Raw genomic sequence first — 23,174 nt, forward strand, 5'->3', positions numbered from 1 at the left:
GGGAGAAGGGACTGACGGGCCGTTTCAGTCCCTTCTCCCTCCTGGTCGAAAAGCCCGCAGGAGTCACGCGGGGCTCCTGTGGGCTTTTGCGGGAGGTGGGGGAATTCTGCCACCTCCCGCAAAAGCAGGGAGAAGGTCTTGGAGTAGCGCACAGGCTGCGTGCAGCCTGTCCACTGCTCCCAGAGCTGCGGGGGGGGGATCATATTTTTTCCTTGATTTCCCCCCCTGAAAACTAGGTGCGTCCTATGGTCCGGTGCGTCCAATCGTGCGAAAAATACGGTAATGTGTGCCCAGTTTCCACTCTGTCCCTTTAAGAGTGTGAAAATTAGGTAAATGAATTTAAATTCAGATTCTCGTTGATTTCTCTGCACCTTTCAATACCATCAATAATGGTATTCCTTTGAAGTGACTTTGTGGGTTGTTGGTGGGAGGTACTGTTTTGCAGTGGTTCCACTTCTCCCTGCAAGCCTGCTACCAGACAGTAGCAATGGGCAATTTTTGTTGCACCCTGTGGGATCTGTACTGTCCCTCCTGCTATATGAAGCTGCAGGGAACTGTCACGAGAGGATTTTGAGGACGACACCTAGCTTTCTCTCCCCATAGCATCTGAATCAGGAGAGGCTATGCCAGTGCTGGACTGGTGCTGGATAAAGGTCAATGAACTGAAATTTGAATGCTAATAAAATGGAGCCCACAGTGGGTTGGTGTTCATGCATTGGTTTCTCCAAGACTGGATTGAGGCAATGCACTCTTTGTGGGGTTTCCCTTGGGCTTGATCCAGAAGCTGCAGTTAGCGCAGAATGCTGCAGCATGACTGCTGACAGGAGTGAGTCCTTGTCAACATATAGCACCTCTGCTCAGAGATCTGCACTGGTTGTCAATTTGCTTGTTGGATCAAGTTCAAGCTGTTACTGTTATCATAATAAAGCCCTTAACAACTTGGGACTGGTTTACCTACGAGAAGGCCTTGCCCTACATGTGCCCACTCAACCATTTCAATCTGTGGAATTGGCACTACTACATTTGTAGTAGTAATACATTTGCATTTGTAAGAACTTGATCATTTGGTGTGGTAGCATGTTCACTTCAGAACTCCTTGCCTATTGAGATCAAAGCAGGCTCCTTCACTGTACTCTTTTCAGTGCCTGCTAAAAACATCCTTGTTTAGACAAGCCTACCCAGCTGTTTTTAAACATGATAGTGATTTTTTTTCTTGGTTGTATTGTTTCATCTTTTTGTAAACCACTTTGAGGTTTCTTCACAACCAAGTGGTGTGTATAAATTTTATGAAATAAATAAATAGTACTTCCTGGTACATTTTTTGTGTGTGTAAATTTTATGCTAGTATGTTACCTTGAGGGGTTTAGGCTGGATAAAATTAAACAACGTACCATTCCTTGATATTTAATGGTCAAGTTATTTTCCTGTAGGTGGACATCCAGAATCAAAGAAGGATGATGCTCGAGCACAGTTAATGAAAGAAGACCCAGAACTGGCTAAATCTTTCATTAAAACCTTATTTGGTGTTCTCTATGAAGTGTACAGTTCTTCAGCTGGACCTGCAGTAAGACACAAGTGCCTTAGAGCAATTCTTAGGATAATTTATTTTGCTGATGCTGAACTTCTGAAGGATGTGCTGAAAAATCATGCAGTATCAAGGTAATTGTTATGCGCACTTTGATGCAAAACCTATTCTGAATGATATTGTGATGAGTCAGATTCTTAACCTAGCAGTTCACTTGACTAAAACAAGAGTCTCAAAATGCAAACTGCCTCTTAAGATACCTGGTTACCACTTGAGGCTTCTGTGTTTAGCTGTGATTGCCATTGTGTTCTCTAAGAAATGAAAGGCACAGCGTTTTTAATTAATGAGTATCCATTGTTCATTAACTATAACTGCTTTCTACATTGCGTATATGCAATGGATGTGTGCACTTTTTTTTTTTTACGGTGACAAAATCCCAACATGCTCATTATATGGCAATTGGTCTTCAAATGAGCTATTGACTGATTTGCTTGTTGACCAAGGAGAAAAAGTAGATACCAGACAAAATAATTTTAAAAACCTATTCGTAAACAGAAAACTTAAACCCCAGGATTGGTTGTACATCGTGGTTGTCTGTGTGAAAGCAACAAGTCAGGCGTGTTGCCATGCAGTGTGTGAAATTGATCTCACGGTACCAGGAATATAACATTCCTTCCCACTTTCAGCAACCTGCCCAGTACTGAAAATGTCCTCATTTGTGTATGCAAAATGTAAATGAAGCTGCTTTCATCTTGCTGAATTTTGTTTGTCTTCATTTTCTCTTGCAGTCATATAGCCTCTATGCTGTCAAGTCAAGACCTTAAGATAGTAGTTGGAGCCCTTCAAATGGCAGAGATCTTAATGCAAAAGTTACCTGATATTTTCAGTGTTTACTTCAGAAGAGAAGGTAATGGCAGAAGTTAGATTCATGTGTAGCTCTTCATGTGCCTTGTTGTATTGTTAAAAATATGTGCATAGGAGCCAACTCCTAGGGGCCGAGGACCCTTTGCCCCTCCCCAATAAAATATTGGAGTGGGCAGCCCCCCCAAAAAAGTTAATGAGTGTTTCTATTCAAATGGTGTGCACGTTCAAGGTCTTGTGATAGATTATGCAAGGCGGGACATATCCCCCCCCCAAATTTCATTCAAGTTGGCACCCCTGGTCATGTGTTTTGAACAAGCAAACCACATTGAAATATGTGTGTCTTTGTCACTGAAGGTTATCTTTCTTTTTTAAAAAGGTGTAATGCACCAGGTGAAAAATCTTGCAGAATCGGAGGCTTTGCTGACAAGTCCCCCCAAAGCATGCACTAATGGCTCAGGAACGCTGGGTGCTACTACAACAATAAGCACTGGAACAGCCACTGCTGCTAGCAATGCAGCCGCAGACTTAGGCTCTCCAAGCTTACAGCACAGCAGGGAAGACTCTCTGGACCTGAGTCCACAGGGGTGAGTGTGTTTGACTTGGTCTGTGAACAAAACGCTACTAATGGCATTGCTGAGAAATAGGTTGAGGTCCCACATTAGAATGCTTTCTTTGACAGACATATTAAAATAATCTGAGGCGTCTGCTAAATTGGAAGAAAAATGCTAACATACCAGTTTATTAGTTGAGATTATTATAATTTAAAATCCAGGTTGGTTCAAATATATTACAGTTTGGTTCAAATGTATTGTATCAGGCCTGATGTATGTATGACATGTGCATTTTTTAACATTTGACAGCCGATTAAGTGATGTTCTGAAGAGAAAAAGATTGCCAAAACGTGGGCCCCGGCGGCCAAAGTATTCACCTCCCAGAGATGATGACAAAGTAGACAATCAAGGTAAGCGTCTGTTGAAATTGCATAACGGGTATAGTAAATCAAATATTGTGGCTACTTAAGAAGCAGTGCTGTACAGTCCTCAGAAAAGAAAGTTTTCTAGTTCTGAATATGCCCTAAATGCCTAGATGTTGGCAGACTTGTAAAATTAATATTTCCAAATCAAAGCAATGACATTGCATTTTGAGCAACTGAATGAACTGATATATTTTTGACCGGAAGCTTCTTGTTTTGGCACAAATGTTTGAAGTGGCTTTGATTAGATTATTAGAATATGCAAATAGAAGTAAATTTTTGTTGTTTCTGGAAATCAAAGTTTTCATTAAATGCAGAAGAAGCTATCTGCTTAAAGTGAAGGCTGCTGCTGATTCCTACCCCCAAGTAACCCCCCCCCTTTATAGGTAGGTGATGATACCTCCTGGCTGTCACTGAAGTTCAGTTTCCTTGATTTTACTTGCTTCCTTTGGCTGTGTCTTTGTGTGTAATGTTCTTTTTCTGCTTCTGCTGTGACCATTCTTTCTGTAAAAAGAAAGGTGGAGAGTATTAAACTTTTTTAAAATTTGAGATGAATCCATTAAAAACAGTGCTGGTGACCTTTTAGTAGTGTGTGGACACATAATAAAATAGATGCACATAGCAGCTTTAGAATTGATGTATGTATGTGTACACATTTGATCTCTAAACATTTAAGTGTCTTTAAATCACTTTGAAGATGCACCTGATAATATTTTATTCCACAATTGGGAGCTGTAATTGCTTATCTCATAGCTTTGCTTAGGAGGAAAACATGACATGCATTAAAAGCGAGCAGAACTCTGAATGTTGGTGACTTTTAATGCCAATTGGTAAAGCTTAAGACTTTTTAAAGCTTAAACTTGAAACTTTCTCTCCCATTCTCTTTTTCCAAAAGCTAAAAGCCCTACAGCTACTCAATCTCCTAAATCTTCCTTCTTGGCAAGTTTGAATCCTAAAACCTGGGGAAGATTAAGCACACAGTCCAATAGCAACAACATTGAACCAGCACGTACAGCAGGTGTGAGTGGTCTGGCAAGAGCTGCCTCAAAGGACACAATATCCAACAACAGGTATAATCATACTTCACTACACAAAACTCCATTCAGTGAAGCCCTATAGTGGCCCAGTTCACATGCCATGGTAAACCAGAGTTAATGGTTTACTATGAACATTGATCTTGGTCACATTCTCCTGCAGAACAGGCCATGATTCCTGGCTTAGCATTGTGTTCAAACCAATGTTTGTTTTTAATCAAACTGCAATCTTGTAACCAAGGTTTGTTCTTGGCAACAGATCAAACACCCACAGTAAGCCCAGGCACCATGACCTGTTTCTCCAGCTTGCTGGTGGGGAGGACCAAAGTGATCCAGATCAGCATGTTCACAGTAAACTGTTAACTATAGTTTACTATTACGTGCAAAAAAAAGTTTAATATAGATTACCCGTGTTGTCTGTGGCAGCTTAGTCTTGGTTTTAATAGAAAATTTTGGTAGGAGAGGATGATGAAGAACTTCAAGCTGGGACAGAATGTGCCAAAATGAAGTTTACAGAATAGGGAGTAAAAGTATATGTATGGAAGGTAGGGGATAAATTCTTAAAATCATAGGACAAGCAGAGTAGAGGGAGATGAGTTTACAGGGACAATGAAGTTATACTCATGAGCGATCTGGATCTGTCTATATTTAACTGTCTATATTTAACAAACCTGGACTAAAGTGCAATGGGAGTTCTTTTTGGTGGGAAGAAAATTCTTGGCCTTGCAGCTTTTCCTACCTCCGAGACTTCTTTGCACTATGAAAATGTACTCAAATTGTGCAGGGCAGTTGTGCTTAGTATGCCAATGTTAAGTGTTCAATATATTAAACTGTACATTTCTTGTAGAGAGAAAATTAAGGGTTGGATTAAAGAGCAAGCCCACAAATTTGTGGAGCGTTATTTTAGCTCTGAGAACATGGATGGAAGCAACCCTGCACTAAATGTGTTACAGAGACTTTGCACTGCAACTGAACAACTCAACCTTCAGGTTAGAATATCTTTTTAATCTATATTGGAATGAGAGGACAAACTTTTCACAGGAAGAACAAATAGTTTAATACTACTTAGAATGTACACATGGATAAGCCCAAGCCTTTTCTGCCTTTATTTATTTATTAAAATAGTGAGGTCATCAGTGCTTATTGCATCCAGCTTTCTAAGCTTCAGAAGTTGTCTGTTTAAAAGCCATTGGTGTCACTAACTTTTCCATTTTGTAGTTCTTCTATGTTGGAGCGTATATTGGTATGTTGTCACTGCCAATTTATGTATGTCCAGTGCCTTATGATACAATAAGAACCACTACATTTTTGTTACAAAAACAATTTCATAACTGAAGTAAGCCCAGTAATCTTCAAATAGTGCTCCCTGAGCATTGTAACTATATGAATATTGGGACACAATCCTTAGAGTGGGTGATGGATGCAGTTTTACACACAGAGGATTCAATAGATGTTTATGTAACTTGGTGGGGAGGGGAGAGGGTATAATAGATTTGGACATCTAATATGGTGGATTGCAACTCCCATTATCCTGTATAGCCACGCTGTCTGGGGCTGATGGCAGTTGGGCAACATCTGAAGGACACCACTTTAGCTACCCCATGGTAAATTCCTGGTGGTGATCTAGCATGCTGCCATGTGCATGTGTAGAAGGTCAGTGAGCAGGGGACTCTTAAAAGTGTGCCCAGCTCTGCTTTTAGGATGGATGATGTCCTAAATCTTAAAGACTGCTGGAATTTTAAAAGACGATGAACGTGCAGCCAGCAAGTTGTACAATACGGTCAAGCAGTGTGCTAGTGCATGCAGCTTGCGCTCTCTTCAGGTATAGCAGGTACAACAAATGAAGAAGGAATAGTTCAGCGTGATGCCCAAATGCGGAATTCTAGTTGGTTGGTTTGACTTCCAAACAAGCCATGATTTGTTGTTCAACAAATTTAGGACCAACAGACCAGAATCCTGCATTTAGACATTATGCTGAGCTATCACAACCAGATTTTTTGTTCTGCCTGCTTATGTGAAGAGAAGCGGAGTGGGCTTCATGCAGTAGCTCACTGCTTGATCATATCATAGTTCAAGTTATTTGGGATTCCTGGCTTACCGTTATGTGCAGAGTCAGTATTTCACTGTTTTAAAAGGCCCTCCTTACATAATTTTCTCACACAGCTACATAGTCAGTGTTCCTGCATGGTGGTATTGGCATACAACTAGCATTTTCAAACATCAGCTAGTTTTAAAAGTTCTTTAGCGCTCATTTAGCGATGATCATATCCTGGTTGGTAAGCAGATATCAAGCCACAGTTTCGTGATTTAGATGTATTGGGGAAATTGTGACATAAACCATGAGAGAAACGCTGAAGCTGGCACACAAAGGGACGGGGGAAACATGTGGGCACATTTATTCTTAGCTCAGTAAACATTGAACCAACTTGTAAAAAATATTTCTGAATAGATTTTCCATTCAAGCCTCTCCAGGAATGCTTTGTGAGGGGAAAACATCCTGGATAACATTACTTAGGCACCCAGTTTCAGTGTAATGTGCTGAATAGTTACGTTCTCATAAGGCCGCTACATATAGGCTGCCTTTTAGTGGTGTATTGGCATGAACTTTTCTGCACATGCTCACTTAAGTTGTGTAAAGTAAGTAAGGCAGTGCAGAGTATGTGTAAAAAAATCTGGGATATGTATTCCTCTGGATTTGAGTTTTTATTTTTAAATATGCTGGTTCTTGTTCCATTTGTGGAATAGTTCCTGGACTACTAAGCCTCATTCTCATACAGAGACTGTTTATTTCAGGTGGATGGTGGAGTTGAGTGCCTTGTAGAAATCCGTAGTATAGTCTCTGAGTCTGATGTATCTTCATTTGAGATCCAGCATAGTGGGTTTATGAAACAGCTGCTGCTTTACTTGACGTCTAAGAGTGAAAAAGATGCTGTAAGCAGGGATGTGAGATTGAAAAGGTTCCTTCATGTGTTTTTCTCTTCTCCAGTAAGTACTTACAGCTCCAGTATTAAAGGGGTCGCTTCATTCTTGTGTTCATTATTTACTCTTTCAAGAATCTAGGGGAGGTGGTATTAAAAGGCATAACTGACTGGTAGCCATATATGGCTTTCCTCTTTCTCCAGAGAGAACTTGATAGGCAAATGACTAAAACATGCTTTGAAGATAACATTTTATCTCACACACAAAAATTGACTGCCATGTGTTTTTATGTACTTTTTTTTCTTAATTGGGTTAAACCATAGTTTTGGATAAACAGGCGCATTTTGTTTTGTGGAAGTCAAATGCTTGCCTATGTTCCTGGTGAAATATAATCATTGGGTTTGGGTTGCCCATAGCATGTGGAATATAAGCTCGCATTTGCCTGTAGCCTGCCTGCTTTGTCAGTATTTGGTCAGAGAGTTACTCAGTGACCACTTGTCAAAAACTATTTTAAAAATTAAATAATTAAGCAAAACTTTAATTTCAGCTTCCTGGAGAAGAACCCCTTGGGAGATTAGAGCCATTAGAAAATGCACCTTTGTTGGCTTTGGTCCACAAAATGAACAACTGTCTTAGTCAGATGGAGCAATTTCCAGTTAAAGTCCATGACTTTCCAAGCGGAAATGGAACAGGGAGCAGGTAAGGATTAATTCTCAGGTAAACGTGTCGCATTTCCAGAATATTCCTGGAATCATGAATTCTGCATGGCTAAGTGGCCCATTGTGTTGTGTTTGCTGTCCATTTTACCATTTATGGTCATAGCAGTTCAAAAACCTGTAGAAAAAACAGTGCTTTGCTTCTAATGATAGTGCTAAATTCAAATAATGAGTAGGTATTTTCAAACTCCTAAAAACCATATTTACAGCTTCAACATCATTAGCATAAGCATCTTTAATGAACTCCCATAAAGGTTGTTCTTACTTAACATTTTAATATAAAATTCCAGCTTCCAAATGTTGTTTGGAACCAGAAGGGGAGAGTATGACGTACATCTTTGTTGAATAGTGGTAGTGGGGACATGGCATACAACTAGTAAGACCAAAACTATATTAATCAATTTTAGCAGAATACTATGGCTGAATTCATTGCTCTCTACACACCATTTAAAAGCTATAATTGAAACAGTATTCCTATTGAATACTTGGTGAATAGGTAGTTCAGATTTAGAAGTAGTTAGAGACTCAGGATTTTTCTGGTTTCAAGATGAGCACTTTCCTTGGTTGGTTTTCCAAATGAGTCTTTTTGCTCAGCTGATTTATGAAATTCCATATTGGATATAAGGAAAACACATTGAAGTACCTCTTTCAGATATTTGACCAAAACTCTAGAATGAGAGAATAGTTGAAGCCGTATTCCAAATCCATGTGTAAGTCAAGCAAGTCTGTGTCTTTTTGTTCCTTATAACTTTTTGCTGTCCGTGTCTTAAACGAATTCAGTATTTTTAGTCTAAGCAATACAGCCAACACTTTGTGTGTGTGCATGTGTGGTTGTAATATTTGCTATTGTATTCATTTCTGTTTTTATCAGTAGTTTAGCAAGTAAGAAATGTACAGCAATAACTACAAGAACTGCTAATTTTAAAATAAGTTTGTGGATCTGTTTCATTAAAATGTTAGATCCTATGGGTGATATCCATTGTTAGTATAATACCCACTGAAATTAGTGGACAAGTAAATTGCTTTCCGTAGGTCTGTTCTGAGTATGACTTAGCTGGATATCACCCTGTTTTTTCTGTTTTTCATTGGATTTGTTGAACTGGGAGATATTTGATGACTGTTTCCACACTATAGTGACAGAAAATATTGTGAATATAATAACTGCAGAACTAGAACTGTTCTATAACCTGAACAAGCAAACAAAAACGAATCTAAATCTCTTACAAATTGATATACATGAACATCTAAAGCAGCAAGTTACACTGAAATAGCAGTCCAATATCTAATTACTGTTTTCTTATCAACACCTGAAGTGCAATCCTCTGCATGTTTACTCGGAAGTAAGTCCCACTGTGTTCAGTTGGGCTTATCCCAGGTAAGTGTGCACAGGATTGTCACCTTGCTCAGCTTAAACTGGCCTGAGCCACATCTTCTGTAATATTTTTGATTAGGTTTCAGTCTATGCCATTAGGTGATGGCAAATTAAAATGCATGCAGTTTTAATAATTTAATTGTAAAGCCAAAAGCAGAAACTATTTTAATTGCTGTAATGTATTAAATGTCCACAAGTGAAAATAGAATAACTGTAGCAACGTTTTTCATAAATTATCTTGAGTTTTTCTCTTAACAGAGGATCGCAAGCTTTAAAATTTTTCAACACCCATCAGTTAAAATGCCAGTTGCAAAGACATCCAGACTGTGCTAATGTGAAACAGTGGAAAGGTGGACCTGTGAAGATAGATCCCCTGGCATTGGTACAAGCCATTGAAAGATATCTTGTAGTTAGAGGTACCTCTTTTCCTTACAATACACTGTAAAAGTATGGTGGTTGCCTTGTGTGTCAGTTATTGCTGTATGTGTCATAAAGGGTCTCATTGTACAGCTTGTAAATTCTTGAAGTTGTAAATTGACAGTAAAATCTGAACCTTTTTATTGCCTGATTATAGTTCAATAATCTTTGTATAGATTTTCAGGTTGATTGAGACTGCCTGTCAATCTCCAATTAAAATGCCCCCCCCCCCCCCGGTGTATTCAAGAAAGCAATCTGCACAGCCCAAATGGTCTCTCTGGTTCACTTTATCACTTGTTGCACCAGAATTGCTGTGTTTGCTTGTATGTAAATAGCAGATAGGTATCATCAAAAACTTGGGGAAAACTTCAAGATCCCACATATTAAAAGTTTCATACTACTAGCTAAGAATTATTGTTGCTTGTGGGAGATCTTTACAAGATCGTATTTTGGAGAGCTAATACCAAAATGCTTCGCTCTCCGTCACCATTGACTGCTCAAACATGTTTCCACAGATGCTAGACATCTATGTTATTTCCCCTGGGGCAAGAATAGGGAGAAACAGATGGCACATAGGTGTGGATTGTTCAAAAGTGGACTTTTACCCTAGTTTATAGAGCTACATAACAATCATAATTATTGTCAATTTTGAAGCAGGGTATCTTTGTTGTTTGAGGTACTAGGTCAAAAGGACAGTAGATTGCTTCTCGTATCTCCAAACTAACCCCAAAGGTCATTAGCAGACCAAGCAGCAATGGAACTTTTTGTATATTTTTTCTCAAAGTTCTTTGAAAGTGTTTTCAAATAACGAATTCTATTTGAATAAAAGAGGGAGGATCTTCACTTCTCTAATCTAGCCCAGTCTAATCTAGTTCACATCTCAAGTCTACTCCACAGCAACCAGCAAGATGTCTTTTGGGAATCCCACAAACCGGAATGAGAGCAATAGTTCTCTTCCTCAATTGTTCACCTACAACTGTTGTCCATAGGAATTCTGCCTCTGATGCTAGAGGTAGTGTGCTGCCATCATGACTAAGCTATTGCCAGTCCATCCATGTATTCTTCTAATCCCCTTATAAAACTATCAGAGTTGGTGACCATTGTGTCTCGTGGTAGCAAATTCCATAGTTTGTCCTCAGTGCAGAGGTCTGGTTACTCTGCAGTTCTGCACATATGATGCTACTAAAGCTGCATATTGGCAAGCTGTACTGTTGTGATCCATTTTTAATATTTCTTAGATAGTGACTTATTTGCGTCTGGGAATAGAATAGTATGAGAGGTGTTTCTTGCAGCCTCTGTAAAACACTTTACAAGTTGCACTGCTGTTGTCCGTTTTTAGGTTATGGCAGAGTGAGAGAAGATGATGAAGATAGTGATGATGATGGATCAGATGAGGAAATAGATGAATCTCTGGTAAGGCTTTGTTCAGTTTTGATCTTCTTTGTTCACAGCTGGAAGGTTGATTTTTAACTTCTATCCTTTCCTTCACATAGGCTGCTCAGTTCTTAAATTCAGGGAATGTGAGGCACAGGCTTCAGTTCTACATTGGAGATCATCTCCTGCCATATAACATGACAGTGTATCAAGCAGTTAGACAGTTCAGTTTGCAAGCTGAAGAGGAAAGGGAATCAACAGATGATGAAAGCAACCCTTTAGGAAGAGCTGGCATATGGACAAAGACTCATACCATTTGGTAAGTCAATCAGAAGAAGGGGAACAGTCACTGTTGTCACTGAGTTACAGATGCAGATTTGTGTTTGTAGCCCTCATGTGTTAAACTTGTTGAATAATTGTGTAAAATATCATTTTCACTCTTCATTATATTAATATGAAGTAAGAATCTGTTAGGACAGTAAGATTATGGACAGCACAAATTAATCTGGATTGCTTTACTGTGAAGTAAAGTAAAACATCCTGTTCAAGCAGCAGATTCCAAAGAGGTTCCATTATTGCTATCTCTATTATTATTTTTACTACATGTGCTGATATCTGGTTGCAGAGGCTTGTATTCAAGTAAATATAGGATCTCCCTGTTTTTCTCCATAGGTTAAGGGGAGCAGGGGAGGTAAAATCCCAAGGCCCAAAGTATTGCTTGAACCAGACTTACTTAGCAGTGGTTTGCATATAAATGCTAACCCATGGTTTAGCACTATGCAGATGAGCCTGAACAGCAACGTTAAGCTCTTCTTCCCCTTCCCCTTCCCCTTCCCCTTCCCCTTCCTCTGTAGTGAGGAGGAGGCCTTCTTCTGAGTTTACTTCAAGTTTAAAAGAATATTTTGGGTACAAACCAGAATGCCTAGTTTCAGACAAAGACTAGCTACTAAGAAGACCAACATAAACCAGATTATAACCCATTTTTAATTAACCACTATTTTAAACCAGGATTCCTGGTTTGTATGTAATGCTAAACCAGGATTATTTTGAATTGGAAAGCACTATTTGCAAAAGTTGCCATCCTTATGTGTAGGAGGAGGAGTGGGGAGTGTGTGAGTCCAGTGTTTTGCTCATGTGCTCTGAGGCTTGTCCACATAGCACTCAATGATTTACTGGTAGGTGTGAAGCAGCCCAATATTTAGGAGATCTGCAGTTGATCTTCAGGTTGTTGTTTTTTATTAATTGTACTTGTACTGGTAGCTGCCCTGCCCATTCCGTGCTTTGGCAGCTTGCTGATGAAAATTGTTATCTCCCGCTGCTGGTCACCCATGGCAGTGGAGAATATAGGAACTTATACTCCACTTCCATAGGGCTTGGAGCAGTTTTCAAGGGGATATGGTTAACCCTTCTGCTGCTGCTCCACATAAATTGACAGTCCTCCATAGTTGCACTTCCATGTGGGGAAATATTGGGAGAACAATTATGAATCTCTTGTGTAATGAGTAGATTGGTTCTCAGTCTGGCACTAAAAGATAGACTTTTAATAATTCTAATTTTACAGGTATATAGTATTGGATTGGCATGCTCTTTTCGCACAGGAAATTACTGTTCCTGTACTAGATTTCATTATCGGGTCAGGTAGTCAATAACATAATGCTTTTTTTTAGGTACAAGCCAGTGCGAGAAGATGATGATAGTAATAAAGACTGTGTTGGTGGTAAAAGAGGAAGGGCACAAACTGCTCCTACGAAAACATCCCCTAGAAATGCAAAGAAGCATGATGAATTGTGGCATGGTAAGCATTTGGATCACCTGCAAGCATAGAGGGAAGGTTGCATAATGTTTTATTTGAAGCACAGTTTAATTAAGATCCTGTTGCTGACTGTTACATAAATAAAGTAAAAATATATGAAAACCTTTCTCCACTGATTAATAGAATCTGTCCCTTTTTCAGATGGGGTATGTCCTTTGGTCTCAAATCCTTTGGAAGTTTATCTTATATCTTCGCCACCTGAAAATATAACTTTTGAAGATCCTTCATTAGATGTTGTTATTCTTCTGAGAGTTTTACATGCTATCAGTCGTTATTGGTATTACCTGTATGATGTGAGTACACTTGTTGCTGTTGTGTTTGAATTTTTTTCTGATCTTTGGTTAGATTTGTCTGCTTAGGAACTTCTGTGACTGTATTGTATCTTTGTAAACAACTTAGAGACTCTTGTAGTAAGCAGTATATGAATTGTTTATATAAATAAAATAAAGAAATAAAGTTACTGCTCTTCATAGGTGAGGCAAGCTGGCCAAGCATTCTGGCTTCTCCAGCAGATTGCAATTCTCCAGGTTCAGCTTCAGCAGAAAAGGGCTCACAAGGTTAAAACTACCACCCACCACAAAGCCGGCAATAGTCCTGTTAATGTCACCTGCCTCCACAATAGTACAAAGCAAGCTATGCCTCTCTTGTAACCCTAGTGTGCAAACACACTTCAAGCCACAGTTTCAGTGCCTAGTTTTAGCAGAAACCATTGTTTGGGTTGACCATGGTATGTGGCAACACCAGATTACATGTGCATCATGGTTAATGCTGAATAGCGGGGAAATGTAATCCAAAGTTGAGGAGAAAGTGAAGGAGCATGTGTTCATTTGGCTAGTTTCTGACTTGCAAGATGTGGTTTGCAGGGAGCCCATGTTAGGCTAAAGGCACAGTCACTGCGTTCCCGTGTTTTGTAAAAATGAACAGTCTTGGTAGTGAATGAGTTTTTCTAAATAGAAGCAACTTTCTTTTTGCTATTGTAGAATGCAAGCTGTAAAGAGATTATTCCAACATCAGAATTTATCAACAGTAAACTCACAGCAAAGGCAAACAGACAGCTTCAAGATCCTTTGGTGATAATGACAGGAAACATACCAACATGGCTGACAGAGCTTGGGAAATCATGGTATGGAATTTAACTATAAACCATTATTGTACTGTGGAGATTTTGAGCAGACTCTTCGCAACACTAGAATTTTTATAAAGGAATGAAGGAGTGAGGGAGATGATGCAGAACTTTGAAATTTCATATTGAGCAGGTCAGGAGGAATTCTGAAGTTTATAGGCCTGCAACAAAATCATTTAAACAGGATAGGTGACTTTTAAGAAGAGGCATCAAGTTTTAAACATGAATATATATTTCATGATATCTAAATTTCTCAAGTGGAGTCAGGTTGCCATATGCTGTTTCCCTGTGCAATGGTTTATTCAAGCTTGAGGAAGGCTTAGTTGAAACCAACTTTAAGGCTTTTTTCTTTGTTCCAAAAATAATATTCACAAACTTCAAGGACTAAGTAAAGAATGTTAACAAGATCCAGGTACTGCCCACATGGCAGGTCTTTTTTTTTTCTCTTAAGAGGCTTCGTCTGCATCCAGCATGGAAACATAATTTGTTATCAAGCTAGTCTTTTTTGTAGGCTTTTTTGCAAGGTTTTTTTTAAAAAAAAAATAATGCATTGTTTTAATTGGTATTGTAAGCTGCCTTGAATTTATATATAGAGATAAATATTTTTAATAAAATATTTTTAAATAAATAAAATGTTTTAAATCAAACATTTTCAACTGTTGTCATATATAGCCTTGCTTAACTTCCAAATAATAAAGTTGCAGTGTAAAACTAATCTCTCTTTTTACAGTCCTTTTTTCTTTCCGTTTGACACACGGCAAATGTTATTTTATGTAACTGCCTTTGACCGAGATCGAGCCATGCAGAGACTGCTGGACACCAATCCAGAAATCAACCAGTCCGATTCTCAGGATAGCAGAGTGGCACCACGACTAGACAGGAAGAAGGTAACTTTATTATTGGGGGTGGGGGCCTGGCAGGAAAGAAATGATCTCATTGAACCCCTCAGAAGTTTAGAATAAGCTTCTTTTCTATAACTGAATTGCATTAGTTATAGGAAGAAGTTGGGGAAGTCTGCAGTTCTTCCAGATGATCACATTGAGGCCTTTTCAAAGCTACTGTGAGGCAGTAAATATGATTGTTGTCACGGTTTATAAATGATGCTCACTTACTATTTTTTATGTATTCTAGAACACCTAAATCCTCTGATCTGTAACATGAAATGAATTCTTGCTTCAATAATGATTATTTTTTTCTTCAAATACAATTGCAAATTCAAGGTGTAGGGAGATCCAATATCAAATACAGCAGAATAGTTATGGAGGGTGCATTTGGCTTGGGCAAGTGGGCACTAGGACAATAACAAGCAATCCTGTTGCTTGAAGGCAGGAAAACGTCAGCTTTCCAAAGGAATCTTTTGACTCAACCCTTCCCTTGGAGTGATAGTTCATTTTGCTGCCTTGCTTGAAGAGAGCTTATGTCTTGCTTGGGCTCTTGCGGGTTTGTTTTACTGTTAGGAAGTTTGGTGGTTTGTGAGTGGGATGAATGTGTCAGGTGAGGACAATGACGATGGGAGTGGGATTTTTTTACTGATTCCCCATTCCCTGTGTAGCGTCCCCTCCCCAAATACGCTCTAGGACCCTTTGGAACAATGTGGGAGGCAGTGGTGGTCAGAGGACTGCATTTGGGTTCTCTCTTAGTGCAGACCCAGGTCATTAGGCCTGAGCTTCTGCAGCCGCCACTCACCACAAACCACCATTGGCAGAATGGGCAGTTTTAAATGTGCATTGTATATTGGGCTTCCTTCCATAATGTTTCCCTTTGAAATGTTTAAGATAACCTTTTTTTGTTAAATGTGCATCCTGTACTTGATCTCCTTTTATAATGTTTCATTTTGAAATCTTTTAGTTTCCTGATGATTATGTTGGTTTGAATTTATACTTTATATTTGATATTCTGGATTGATTTCTTTGATGTTTTAATGTAGGTTGTAAACTACTTTGAGATTCCCCCCCTTAAAAATATAAAGTAGTATAGAAATGAAATTAATATATAACAACAAATAAATACAAAGAAACAAACAAATGAGAGAAGAAAACCCTACACACCTCTCTCCACTGGATCAAAAAGTCTTCCATCAACGGAAGAACACAATTTAATGCAAACCAACCCTAAAAACCAAGGCTTCCTGTAATTAATGCAATGAGAAAGGGATTTTTACTAGTTTTAGGGAAATACTTCAGTATCTAATGCAAGTACTACACTACATAAAATGCCCTCTAAATATATACCGGTAATTTAGAGGGCGTTTTGGCTCGGGCTGTTATCTGTGATCTTTGCTTTCAATACTACAATTGGCTTGTGAAGACTAAAAATAATCCCTGCCTTTCGTTGACACACAGCGCACTGTGAACAGAGAGGAACTGTTGAAACAAGCTGAATCGGTGATGCAGGATCTGGGCAGTTCAAGAGCAATGTTGGAAATCCAGTATGAGAATGAAGTAAGTAATGACTATAGCTGCCTGTCCCCGCATGCATGGGTAATTGTTTATTTTCCAGTTACAAGGAAGTTCAGTAGTCTAGAGTGATCCCGTTGGCACATCAGTCTAAGTCATGGTTTGCCTAGCTTGCCGTGGTTTTTCTGAACATCTGAAGTCAGCTAACAGATCATATTTTGCTTTCTGTTAGTATGGCAAGCTCACAGCAGCATAGCCACCTTGACAACTATGGGGCTGTCTCAGTACACTGTGGGCCTGACACATGCTGCAGATCATTTCCTCAACCTGGTTTTTGCTGCAGTTCGGCCTGAAGATGGTGCCATAGAATTGTAGGGTTGAAAGAGACCCTGAAGGTCATCTGGTCCAATCCCTTGCAGTGCAGGCTTGGTAATCAGGGGTCTTAGAGTCACATTTTTGTCCGGGTTGTTGAAGCATAGCTTGTTTTAATTATGGTTTGGTGTAACATGTGAGCTCAACATTTTATTAGGCCACCTCAGATGTTTGTCAAGCTACATAGCAGCTAAAAAGCAAACCAAGCTTTGGAGGAACAAGTTGTGGTTTATTTGTTTGGTTTAGGCATGTGTGTAAGGGCTCTCCAAACCCTTCTGTTCAGAGTGTTAGAAGTATGAGGTTTTCTGTCTACAAATAGGACTGATGCCCTCTGATAAGATAGAATATGGTGCCAAAATATTTCTGAAAGGATTGCTTGCAGTTTGCCCTTCATTCTTTTGAAGCAAATCAAAATCCCAGCACTGTCTTGGTACTCTCATACTATAGTTGTAGCATGCAACTCCGAAACCAATATCAAGTGTCCAGTTGTGATACAATGATGCTTTTTCCAGTACAGTGCTTACACAACTATTTTCTATCCCTGCTCCATCTTTCAAAGCATCTTTCAGAGTCCCCTGCAGCAGTATCAATATGCAAATGTTTTAAGTTCTGAATTAAACAATTTGTCTAAAAAAAACCTGAGTTTAACATAATTAAGCCGCTTCTGTTGACATTTCTGCCAACAATTTCTCCTCTACCTTCATTCCTGCAATTAGCATTTCTTGTTGCAGAAAACATGTTTGGACTTTTTACAGACATCTCTAAATTACTATTCTTTTCTCAAAAGGTTGGCACTGGTCTTGGACCCACACTGGAGTTTTATGCACTTGTATCTCAGGAACTACAGAGAGCAGACTTGGGTTTGTGGAGGGGTGAAGAAGTTACTCTTGCTAATCCTAAAGGTAACTATAATGATCATCTTGATATTTTCAGAGGGTGGAATTTTCAAAGCTTATACTGCATTGTTGCAGGAGATAAAATTGTATCCTTTATGTGTAGCTTTAAAGTATTGAAAGGAGCTCCATAAACCGTCCTTTAACAGAAACGTAAATATTGTCCATGGATTATACTTGCTTTGACATACTACTAACCTTTTGCTCTATTTTGGAGCAAGATAATGCAGTTGCTGTTGTAACCCTATGTTGTAAGCTAACTGTATGTCTAAATGCAGTTCATCCGATTGAGTTAGTGTTTTAAAACTAGACCATTAGTTTGAGCCAATTTATAACTTTGACTTCTGTATAATTCTACTGTTTGTGTTTCTTTAAACAGGAAGCCAAGAAGGGACCAAATATATTCATAATCTTCAAGGTCTGTTTGCACTTCCCTTTGGCAGAACAGCTAAACCTGCTCATATTGCTAAAGTTAAAATGAAGTTCCGTTTTCTGGGAAAACTGATGGCAAAAGCAATCATGGATTTTAGATTGGTAAGAGTGGAACTGGTTTTAAATTTAAAGTAGCCTCTGCTATACAATATAGCCTTCAAGCTGAAATTGCAATTCTAAAAGCCTGGCTTCAAGGTTCTACAGTAGTTGTGAAAAACATACTGTTGGAAGTAGCAGCTTCTGAATTTAGATGGCTAATACATATTAATGATCCCCAAATGATTAGCTACATACAGCAATGGCTCTCTTGTGCATTAAAGTAGTCTTCAGCTTAAGTATGTTAAGTAGTGCAATAATAGAGTAATTGGAAACTTAATACTTAAACATCATCCATGGCATTTATACAAATAGCATTTACTAGATTTATAGCAGGCAACTGCAATTTAGCCTTTTTCAGTTGTTACTTGGTGGCGTGCGGGTACATAGAGGTTTACCCGTACCTTTAAGTTTTGTTTTCAGATAAAGTGAAACGGTTTATTTCCTTCTAGGTGGACCTTCCCCTTGGCCTTCCTTTTTACAAATGGATGCTGCGACAGGAGACGTCGCTAACATCTCATGACTTGTTTAACATTGATCCTGTAGTAGCCAGATCAGTATACCATCTTGAAGAAATTGTGCGGCAAAAGAAAAGACTTGAACAGGATAAATCGCAGGTAGGTATAATTACAGAACAGAAGATGCCAAATTTATCCATCTGTCTTTCTTACTTGGTAGCTAGAACGGTGGCAAATAGTAGTCCATTTGATGGATGCCTTGGCCATGTCTTAAGTGGTAGACAGATTGTATACTGGCAAGAAGTGATTTTCATACTGTATTTTCAAAGTTTACTTCTATATTCAAAATTGTAACCTGGTTAATCTAAACTACAGTTAACTTATGAAGCTGGTTTGAATCAACTATCATTTGAAGTTGACTTGTTTCAGCTAACCATAGTTAAGATTAACCACAGCGTGCTCAGGGTTTGGATGACATTTCCAAGCTTCTCCTTGTGGCTGCAGTAGAGAGCATGTAAACCTGAGGCTCTCTGCGGCCTGTTTTCATAAGATCAAATTGTGGTTTAGCATTTAACATTTTATCCAACACAATCAGTGTTTTACATAAACATGCCTTCACAAATCTTGGATTCATGCCTCACCCCTCTCCATTGTGTGAATATTTAAAAGCAATGAAGTGCTTTCAAGTAATGAAAATAGTGCTTTCAAATATCCAGCCATAGTTCCCTCTGACATCTGACCACAGGAACTGGTTGAGAACAAGCAGAGTTTAAACTCTATTTGAAAAACATGGTTTTAACAAACCACAGTTCCCAAGCTTTAATGTCTTGGAGAACTGTGATAACTTTAAAATGGCCTTTGCACGAGGGTGCAGCATGTTTTATTGTTGTACTTGGCCATACTTACATTCTGTGAATGCTGTTGGTCAGTTTCCTGGTAATCTTGTGACCTATATGCATAGCTAAGGCTAAGTTGAATGTTAATGGCATCTTATTTTCTTGGATTTTTACTTCACATTGTGTTGAAGCACTTGGGCCTGCTGATACCACGTAAACAACTTTTAATAAAAGTGCAAACAACTCAGTGTTGCGCTTATCCAATCCTTCCATCAGAACACACCTTCTTTCTTACTTGATGAAATTCTCCCCCCTATCCTTCCCCCATGCACTGTTCTAGGGGTTGTTCTCACACCCCTCCCCCAGCAGATTTCAGAGAGATGCAGGGGCATGCAATGGGGAGGAAGGGTCTGTTGTGACAGCAGGAGCCCTTCTGCTGGCTTCCACAGTCGTGGAGTTAAATGAATGTTAGCCACCTTATGAATATTACACTATAGAAGGCTATACCTAAAATTTCTAAGTTGTCACTTACATTTTATCTTTAGACCAAAGAAAGTCTACAGTATGCGCTGGAAACACTGACCATGAATGGCTGCTCAGTAGAAGATCTAGGGCTGGACTTCACCCTCCCAGGCTTTCCAAACATAGAGCTGAAAAAAGGAGGGAAAGATATACCTGTCACCATCCACAATTTAGAAGAATATCTCAGAGTAAGTAACAAGAATGTTGGAAGGGTCTGCTGGGTCCAGAAGTCTCCCCCCCTTTTTTTTTTTACTAGAGTATTAACTCCAAACAACAATGACTGGTCTATATGCATTACCCTAAGGTATTGAGTCACATTGTGTTGAAGTTAGTAACCAAAGGGCTCCCCAAGAGATGTGACTATTTGAACAGTGTAAATGCAGACCACATAATTAGCATTTCCCCCCTAACTAGTAACTGTGTAGACATGTGTGCTAGTACAATGAGTTAATACATTTTTCGAGAGAGCTATCTATAGTTGAAGTGTTGTTTACCTAGCTCTCTAGTACCAGCTTAATTTTAATTTGACACCCAGTAAGACGAATGTACCAACTTAGCCACAATTAGAATTGTTGTTGTTGTTCTTCACTAGACCAGCTTTGCTCTCTTGGTGACTAGCCAATCCTGAAAATATTGCTGGCCTCTTACTTTACTATTTTCAGTAACTGGGAAATAAAGGGTGTTGACTTGAAGGACAGTTCTCAACCTTGCTTTCTTTTTCCGTGCTATGGTTTAGGTACACGGCTGTACTTTAGTTTCCTCTCCCCGGATCATCACCTTTCTTAATACTAATACATTATTTAAAATTGCTGTAATTTTACAGTTATGTGTTTCTCTGTGTGTGTTTTTGCAGCTGGTTATCTTCTGGGCACTAAATGAAGGCGTTTCCAGACAATTTGATTCCTTCAGAGATGGATTTGAATCGGTCTTCCCCCTCAGTCACCTTCAGTACTTCTATCCTGAGGAGGTTAGTACCCTTATGCCAGGTGCAACAACTTGGTTCATCTGACCTGCTTGCTCAGCTTTTGATGGTGTGCATGTTGGCTCCCTCAGCCAATAAAGCAAGATGAGCGCCGCAACCCCAGAGTCAGTCACGACTGGACCTAATGGTCAGGGGTCCCTTTACCTTTACCTTATGTGAGGAGCTGGAGTACTGTAGGAGGGTCCAGGAGTCTCTTAATACAATTTTCTCAGCACCCTCATAAATACAGACGTATCTTTGAATTCGAATGGAATCTGTTCCGGATGTCTGTTCAACTTCCAGAACGTTTGGAAACCAAAGCGCTGCTTCTGATTGGCTGCAGGAAACTCCTGCAGCCAATCAGAAGCCGCTGAAGTCCCGTTGGACGTTCAGCTTCCAAAAATAGTTCACAAGCCGGAACAGTCACTTCTGGTTTTGTGGTGTTCAGGAGCCACAATGTTCAAAAACTAAGCTGTTCGAAAACCAAGGTACGACTGTATACTGTTTTCAGACTTACTGTGGTAGTCATGAAATTCAAATCATTTCTAACTTTTCTAGCATGTTGTACTTAAATATTCAAATGTACATAGAAAAGAAGTACATAAAAGGACTGTAACTCTCACAAAATACTTAATTCTATATATCATAGTTCGGTCCTGAATATTTTATATTAAAAATTCAGTAATTATCCAAAGAGATTTGGCTTACTGTGTTTGAAACAAAGTTGATTTTAAGTTTTGGAAGAAATGAAAGGAGTTGAGAGGAAGGACTCCTTCAAAAATTTGGATTCTGAGTTAGAGAATCAGAGTTAGCATGAAGCTTCATCTCTGAAGTTTGGTTAGGTGGTAATACTTTTAGCCTGTGTGCAGGGAATTGTATTAATCATGTGATAATTCAACAACAAATTGATGATCTCTCTTCTCTCTCTCTCTCTCTCTCTCCCCCCCCCCCCCGGTTCCACTCTGGCATTCTATGTTGTTATAGCTGGATCAGCTTCTGTGTGGTAGCAAAACAGATACTTGGGATGCAAAGACATTGATGGAATGTTGCAGGCCAGATCATGGTTATACACATGACAGGTAATCACAAAGTAATATAATTTGTTGCTAGTTGGCAGTGATCTAATGCGTGGAATGTCTCAAACAGCTTTTTGTGTTGTAGCTTTATTAAGATAGCCACTTGTTGATTCCTCAGTGGATGTTCTGTTTCATAATCTCTATTTCTCCCCCCCCCTTTTTTTTTTTAATTCTAGTCGTGCTGTGAAGTTCCTGTTTGAAATTCTCAGTAGTTTTGATAGTGAGCAGCAAAGATTATTTCTCCAGTTTGTGACTGGTAGCCCTAGACTGCCAGTAGGAGGTGAGTGTTTTTATAATATTGGCTAAAAGCAACTGCAAATGCAATAGCTATATTCATATGTTGAAAACCATATTTACTATGTTGAATCCTCCAAAGTAAAAACTCTGTTGTGCTATAAGCTAGTAGAAGGCTATCCTTTTGAACTGTGTACTAATACAACGGCTTTGATTTAAAAGAGGGATGGGGAACCTGTGACCTTCAAACTCCCACCATTCTGTCTGTGGGCTGTGCTGGCCAGAGCCGATGGTAGTTGGAGTCCAAAAACATTTAGAGGGGCCACTGGTTTCCCTTCCCTGATTTCAAAATAAAGTCATTGACAATCAATTTGCACATGTACACAAAGCCCACTGGGTTCAATAGGACTTAACTCCCCTTTAAGTATGAATTGGGCTGCAGCCTTACTTAGCCCAGTGCATAAGAACCTATAATAAAAGCTGAGCATCCCTGTGTTTTGCTAATAGACAAAAAGGTGAGTGTTATCCTTATGTTCTACTTGTCTAGGATGAGTTGCTAATGTCTCTAGGCAAAGACTCAATTTGTTGCACTGGTAGAACTTCATATGGAATGACTGTACCAGTATGATATATGACTAATTGTGGCATTTGCTTCGTTAGAGCCTAAGTTCTTGGCTACTGGGAGAGGAGCAGAAATGATGCATATGCAAACTTGGTTGGAGCCCCACCATGGTTGCTGCCTGTCCCTTTGTTGTTAAAACATCTGCT

At 39.2% G+C, this 23,174-nt stretch overlaps 1 protein-coding gene across 7 annotated transcripts in view; it reads left to right on the plus strand.

Moving 5' to 3' along the window:
* Window positions 1-23,174, plus strand: part of TRIP12 (thyroid hormone receptor interactor 12) — a 69,549-nt gene that overhangs the window by 44,481 nt on the left and 1,894 nt on the right. For 4 of the 7 annotated variants that reach the window (XM_083613646.1, XM_083613650.1, XM_083613647.1 and 1 more), the window contains exons 19-41: window positions 1,431-1,659; window positions 2,314-2,432; window positions 2,766-2,973; window positions 3,250-3,350; window positions 4,258-4,432; window positions 5,244-5,385; window positions 7,190-7,381; window positions 7,863-8,014; window positions 9,647-9,819; window positions 11,160-11,233; window positions 11,314-11,513; window positions 12,862-12,989; window positions 13,149-13,300; window positions 13,988-14,130; window positions 14,861-15,017; window positions 16,473-16,571; window positions 17,686-17,800; window positions 18,171-18,325; window positions 18,772-18,936; window positions 20,159-20,323; window positions 20,989-21,102; window positions 22,081-22,175; window positions 22,349-22,452. In XM_083613646.1, coding sequence (XP_083469772.1) covers window positions 1,431-1,659; window positions 2,314-2,432; window positions 2,766-2,973; window positions 3,250-3,350; window positions 4,258-4,432; window positions 5,244-5,385; window positions 7,190-7,381; window positions 7,863-8,014; window positions 9,647-9,819; window positions 11,160-11,233; window positions 11,314-11,513; window positions 12,862-12,989; window positions 13,149-13,300; window positions 13,988-14,130; window positions 14,861-15,017; window positions 16,473-16,571; window positions 17,686-17,800; window positions 18,171-18,325; window positions 18,772-18,936; window positions 20,159-20,323; window positions 20,989-21,102; window positions 22,081-22,175; window positions 22,349-22,452 — 3,357 coding nt within the window. The remainder of the gene's footprint in view (window positions 1-1,430; window positions 1,660-2,313; window positions 2,433-2,765; window positions 2,974-3,249; window positions 3,351-4,257; window positions 4,433-5,243; window positions 5,386-7,189; window positions 7,382-7,862; window positions 8,015-9,646; window positions 9,820-11,159; window positions 11,234-11,313; window positions 11,514-12,861; window positions 12,990-13,148; window positions 13,301-13,987; window positions 14,131-14,860; window positions 15,018-16,472; window positions 16,572-17,685; window positions 17,801-18,170; window positions 18,326-18,771; window positions 18,937-20,158; window positions 20,324-20,988; window positions 21,103-22,080; window positions 22,176-22,348; window positions 22,453-23,174) is intronic. The other 3 variants (XM_083613648.1, XM_083613652.1, XM_083613649.1) reach the window with 1 other exon arrangement.

Source organism: Podarcis filfolensis (assembly GCF_964270895.1).
Source record: "Podarcis filfolensis genome assembly, chromosome: 5".
NCBI classification, from domain to species: domain Eukaryota; kingdom Metazoa; phylum Chordata; class Lepidosauria; order Squamata; family Lacertidae; genus Podarcis; species Podarcis filfolensis.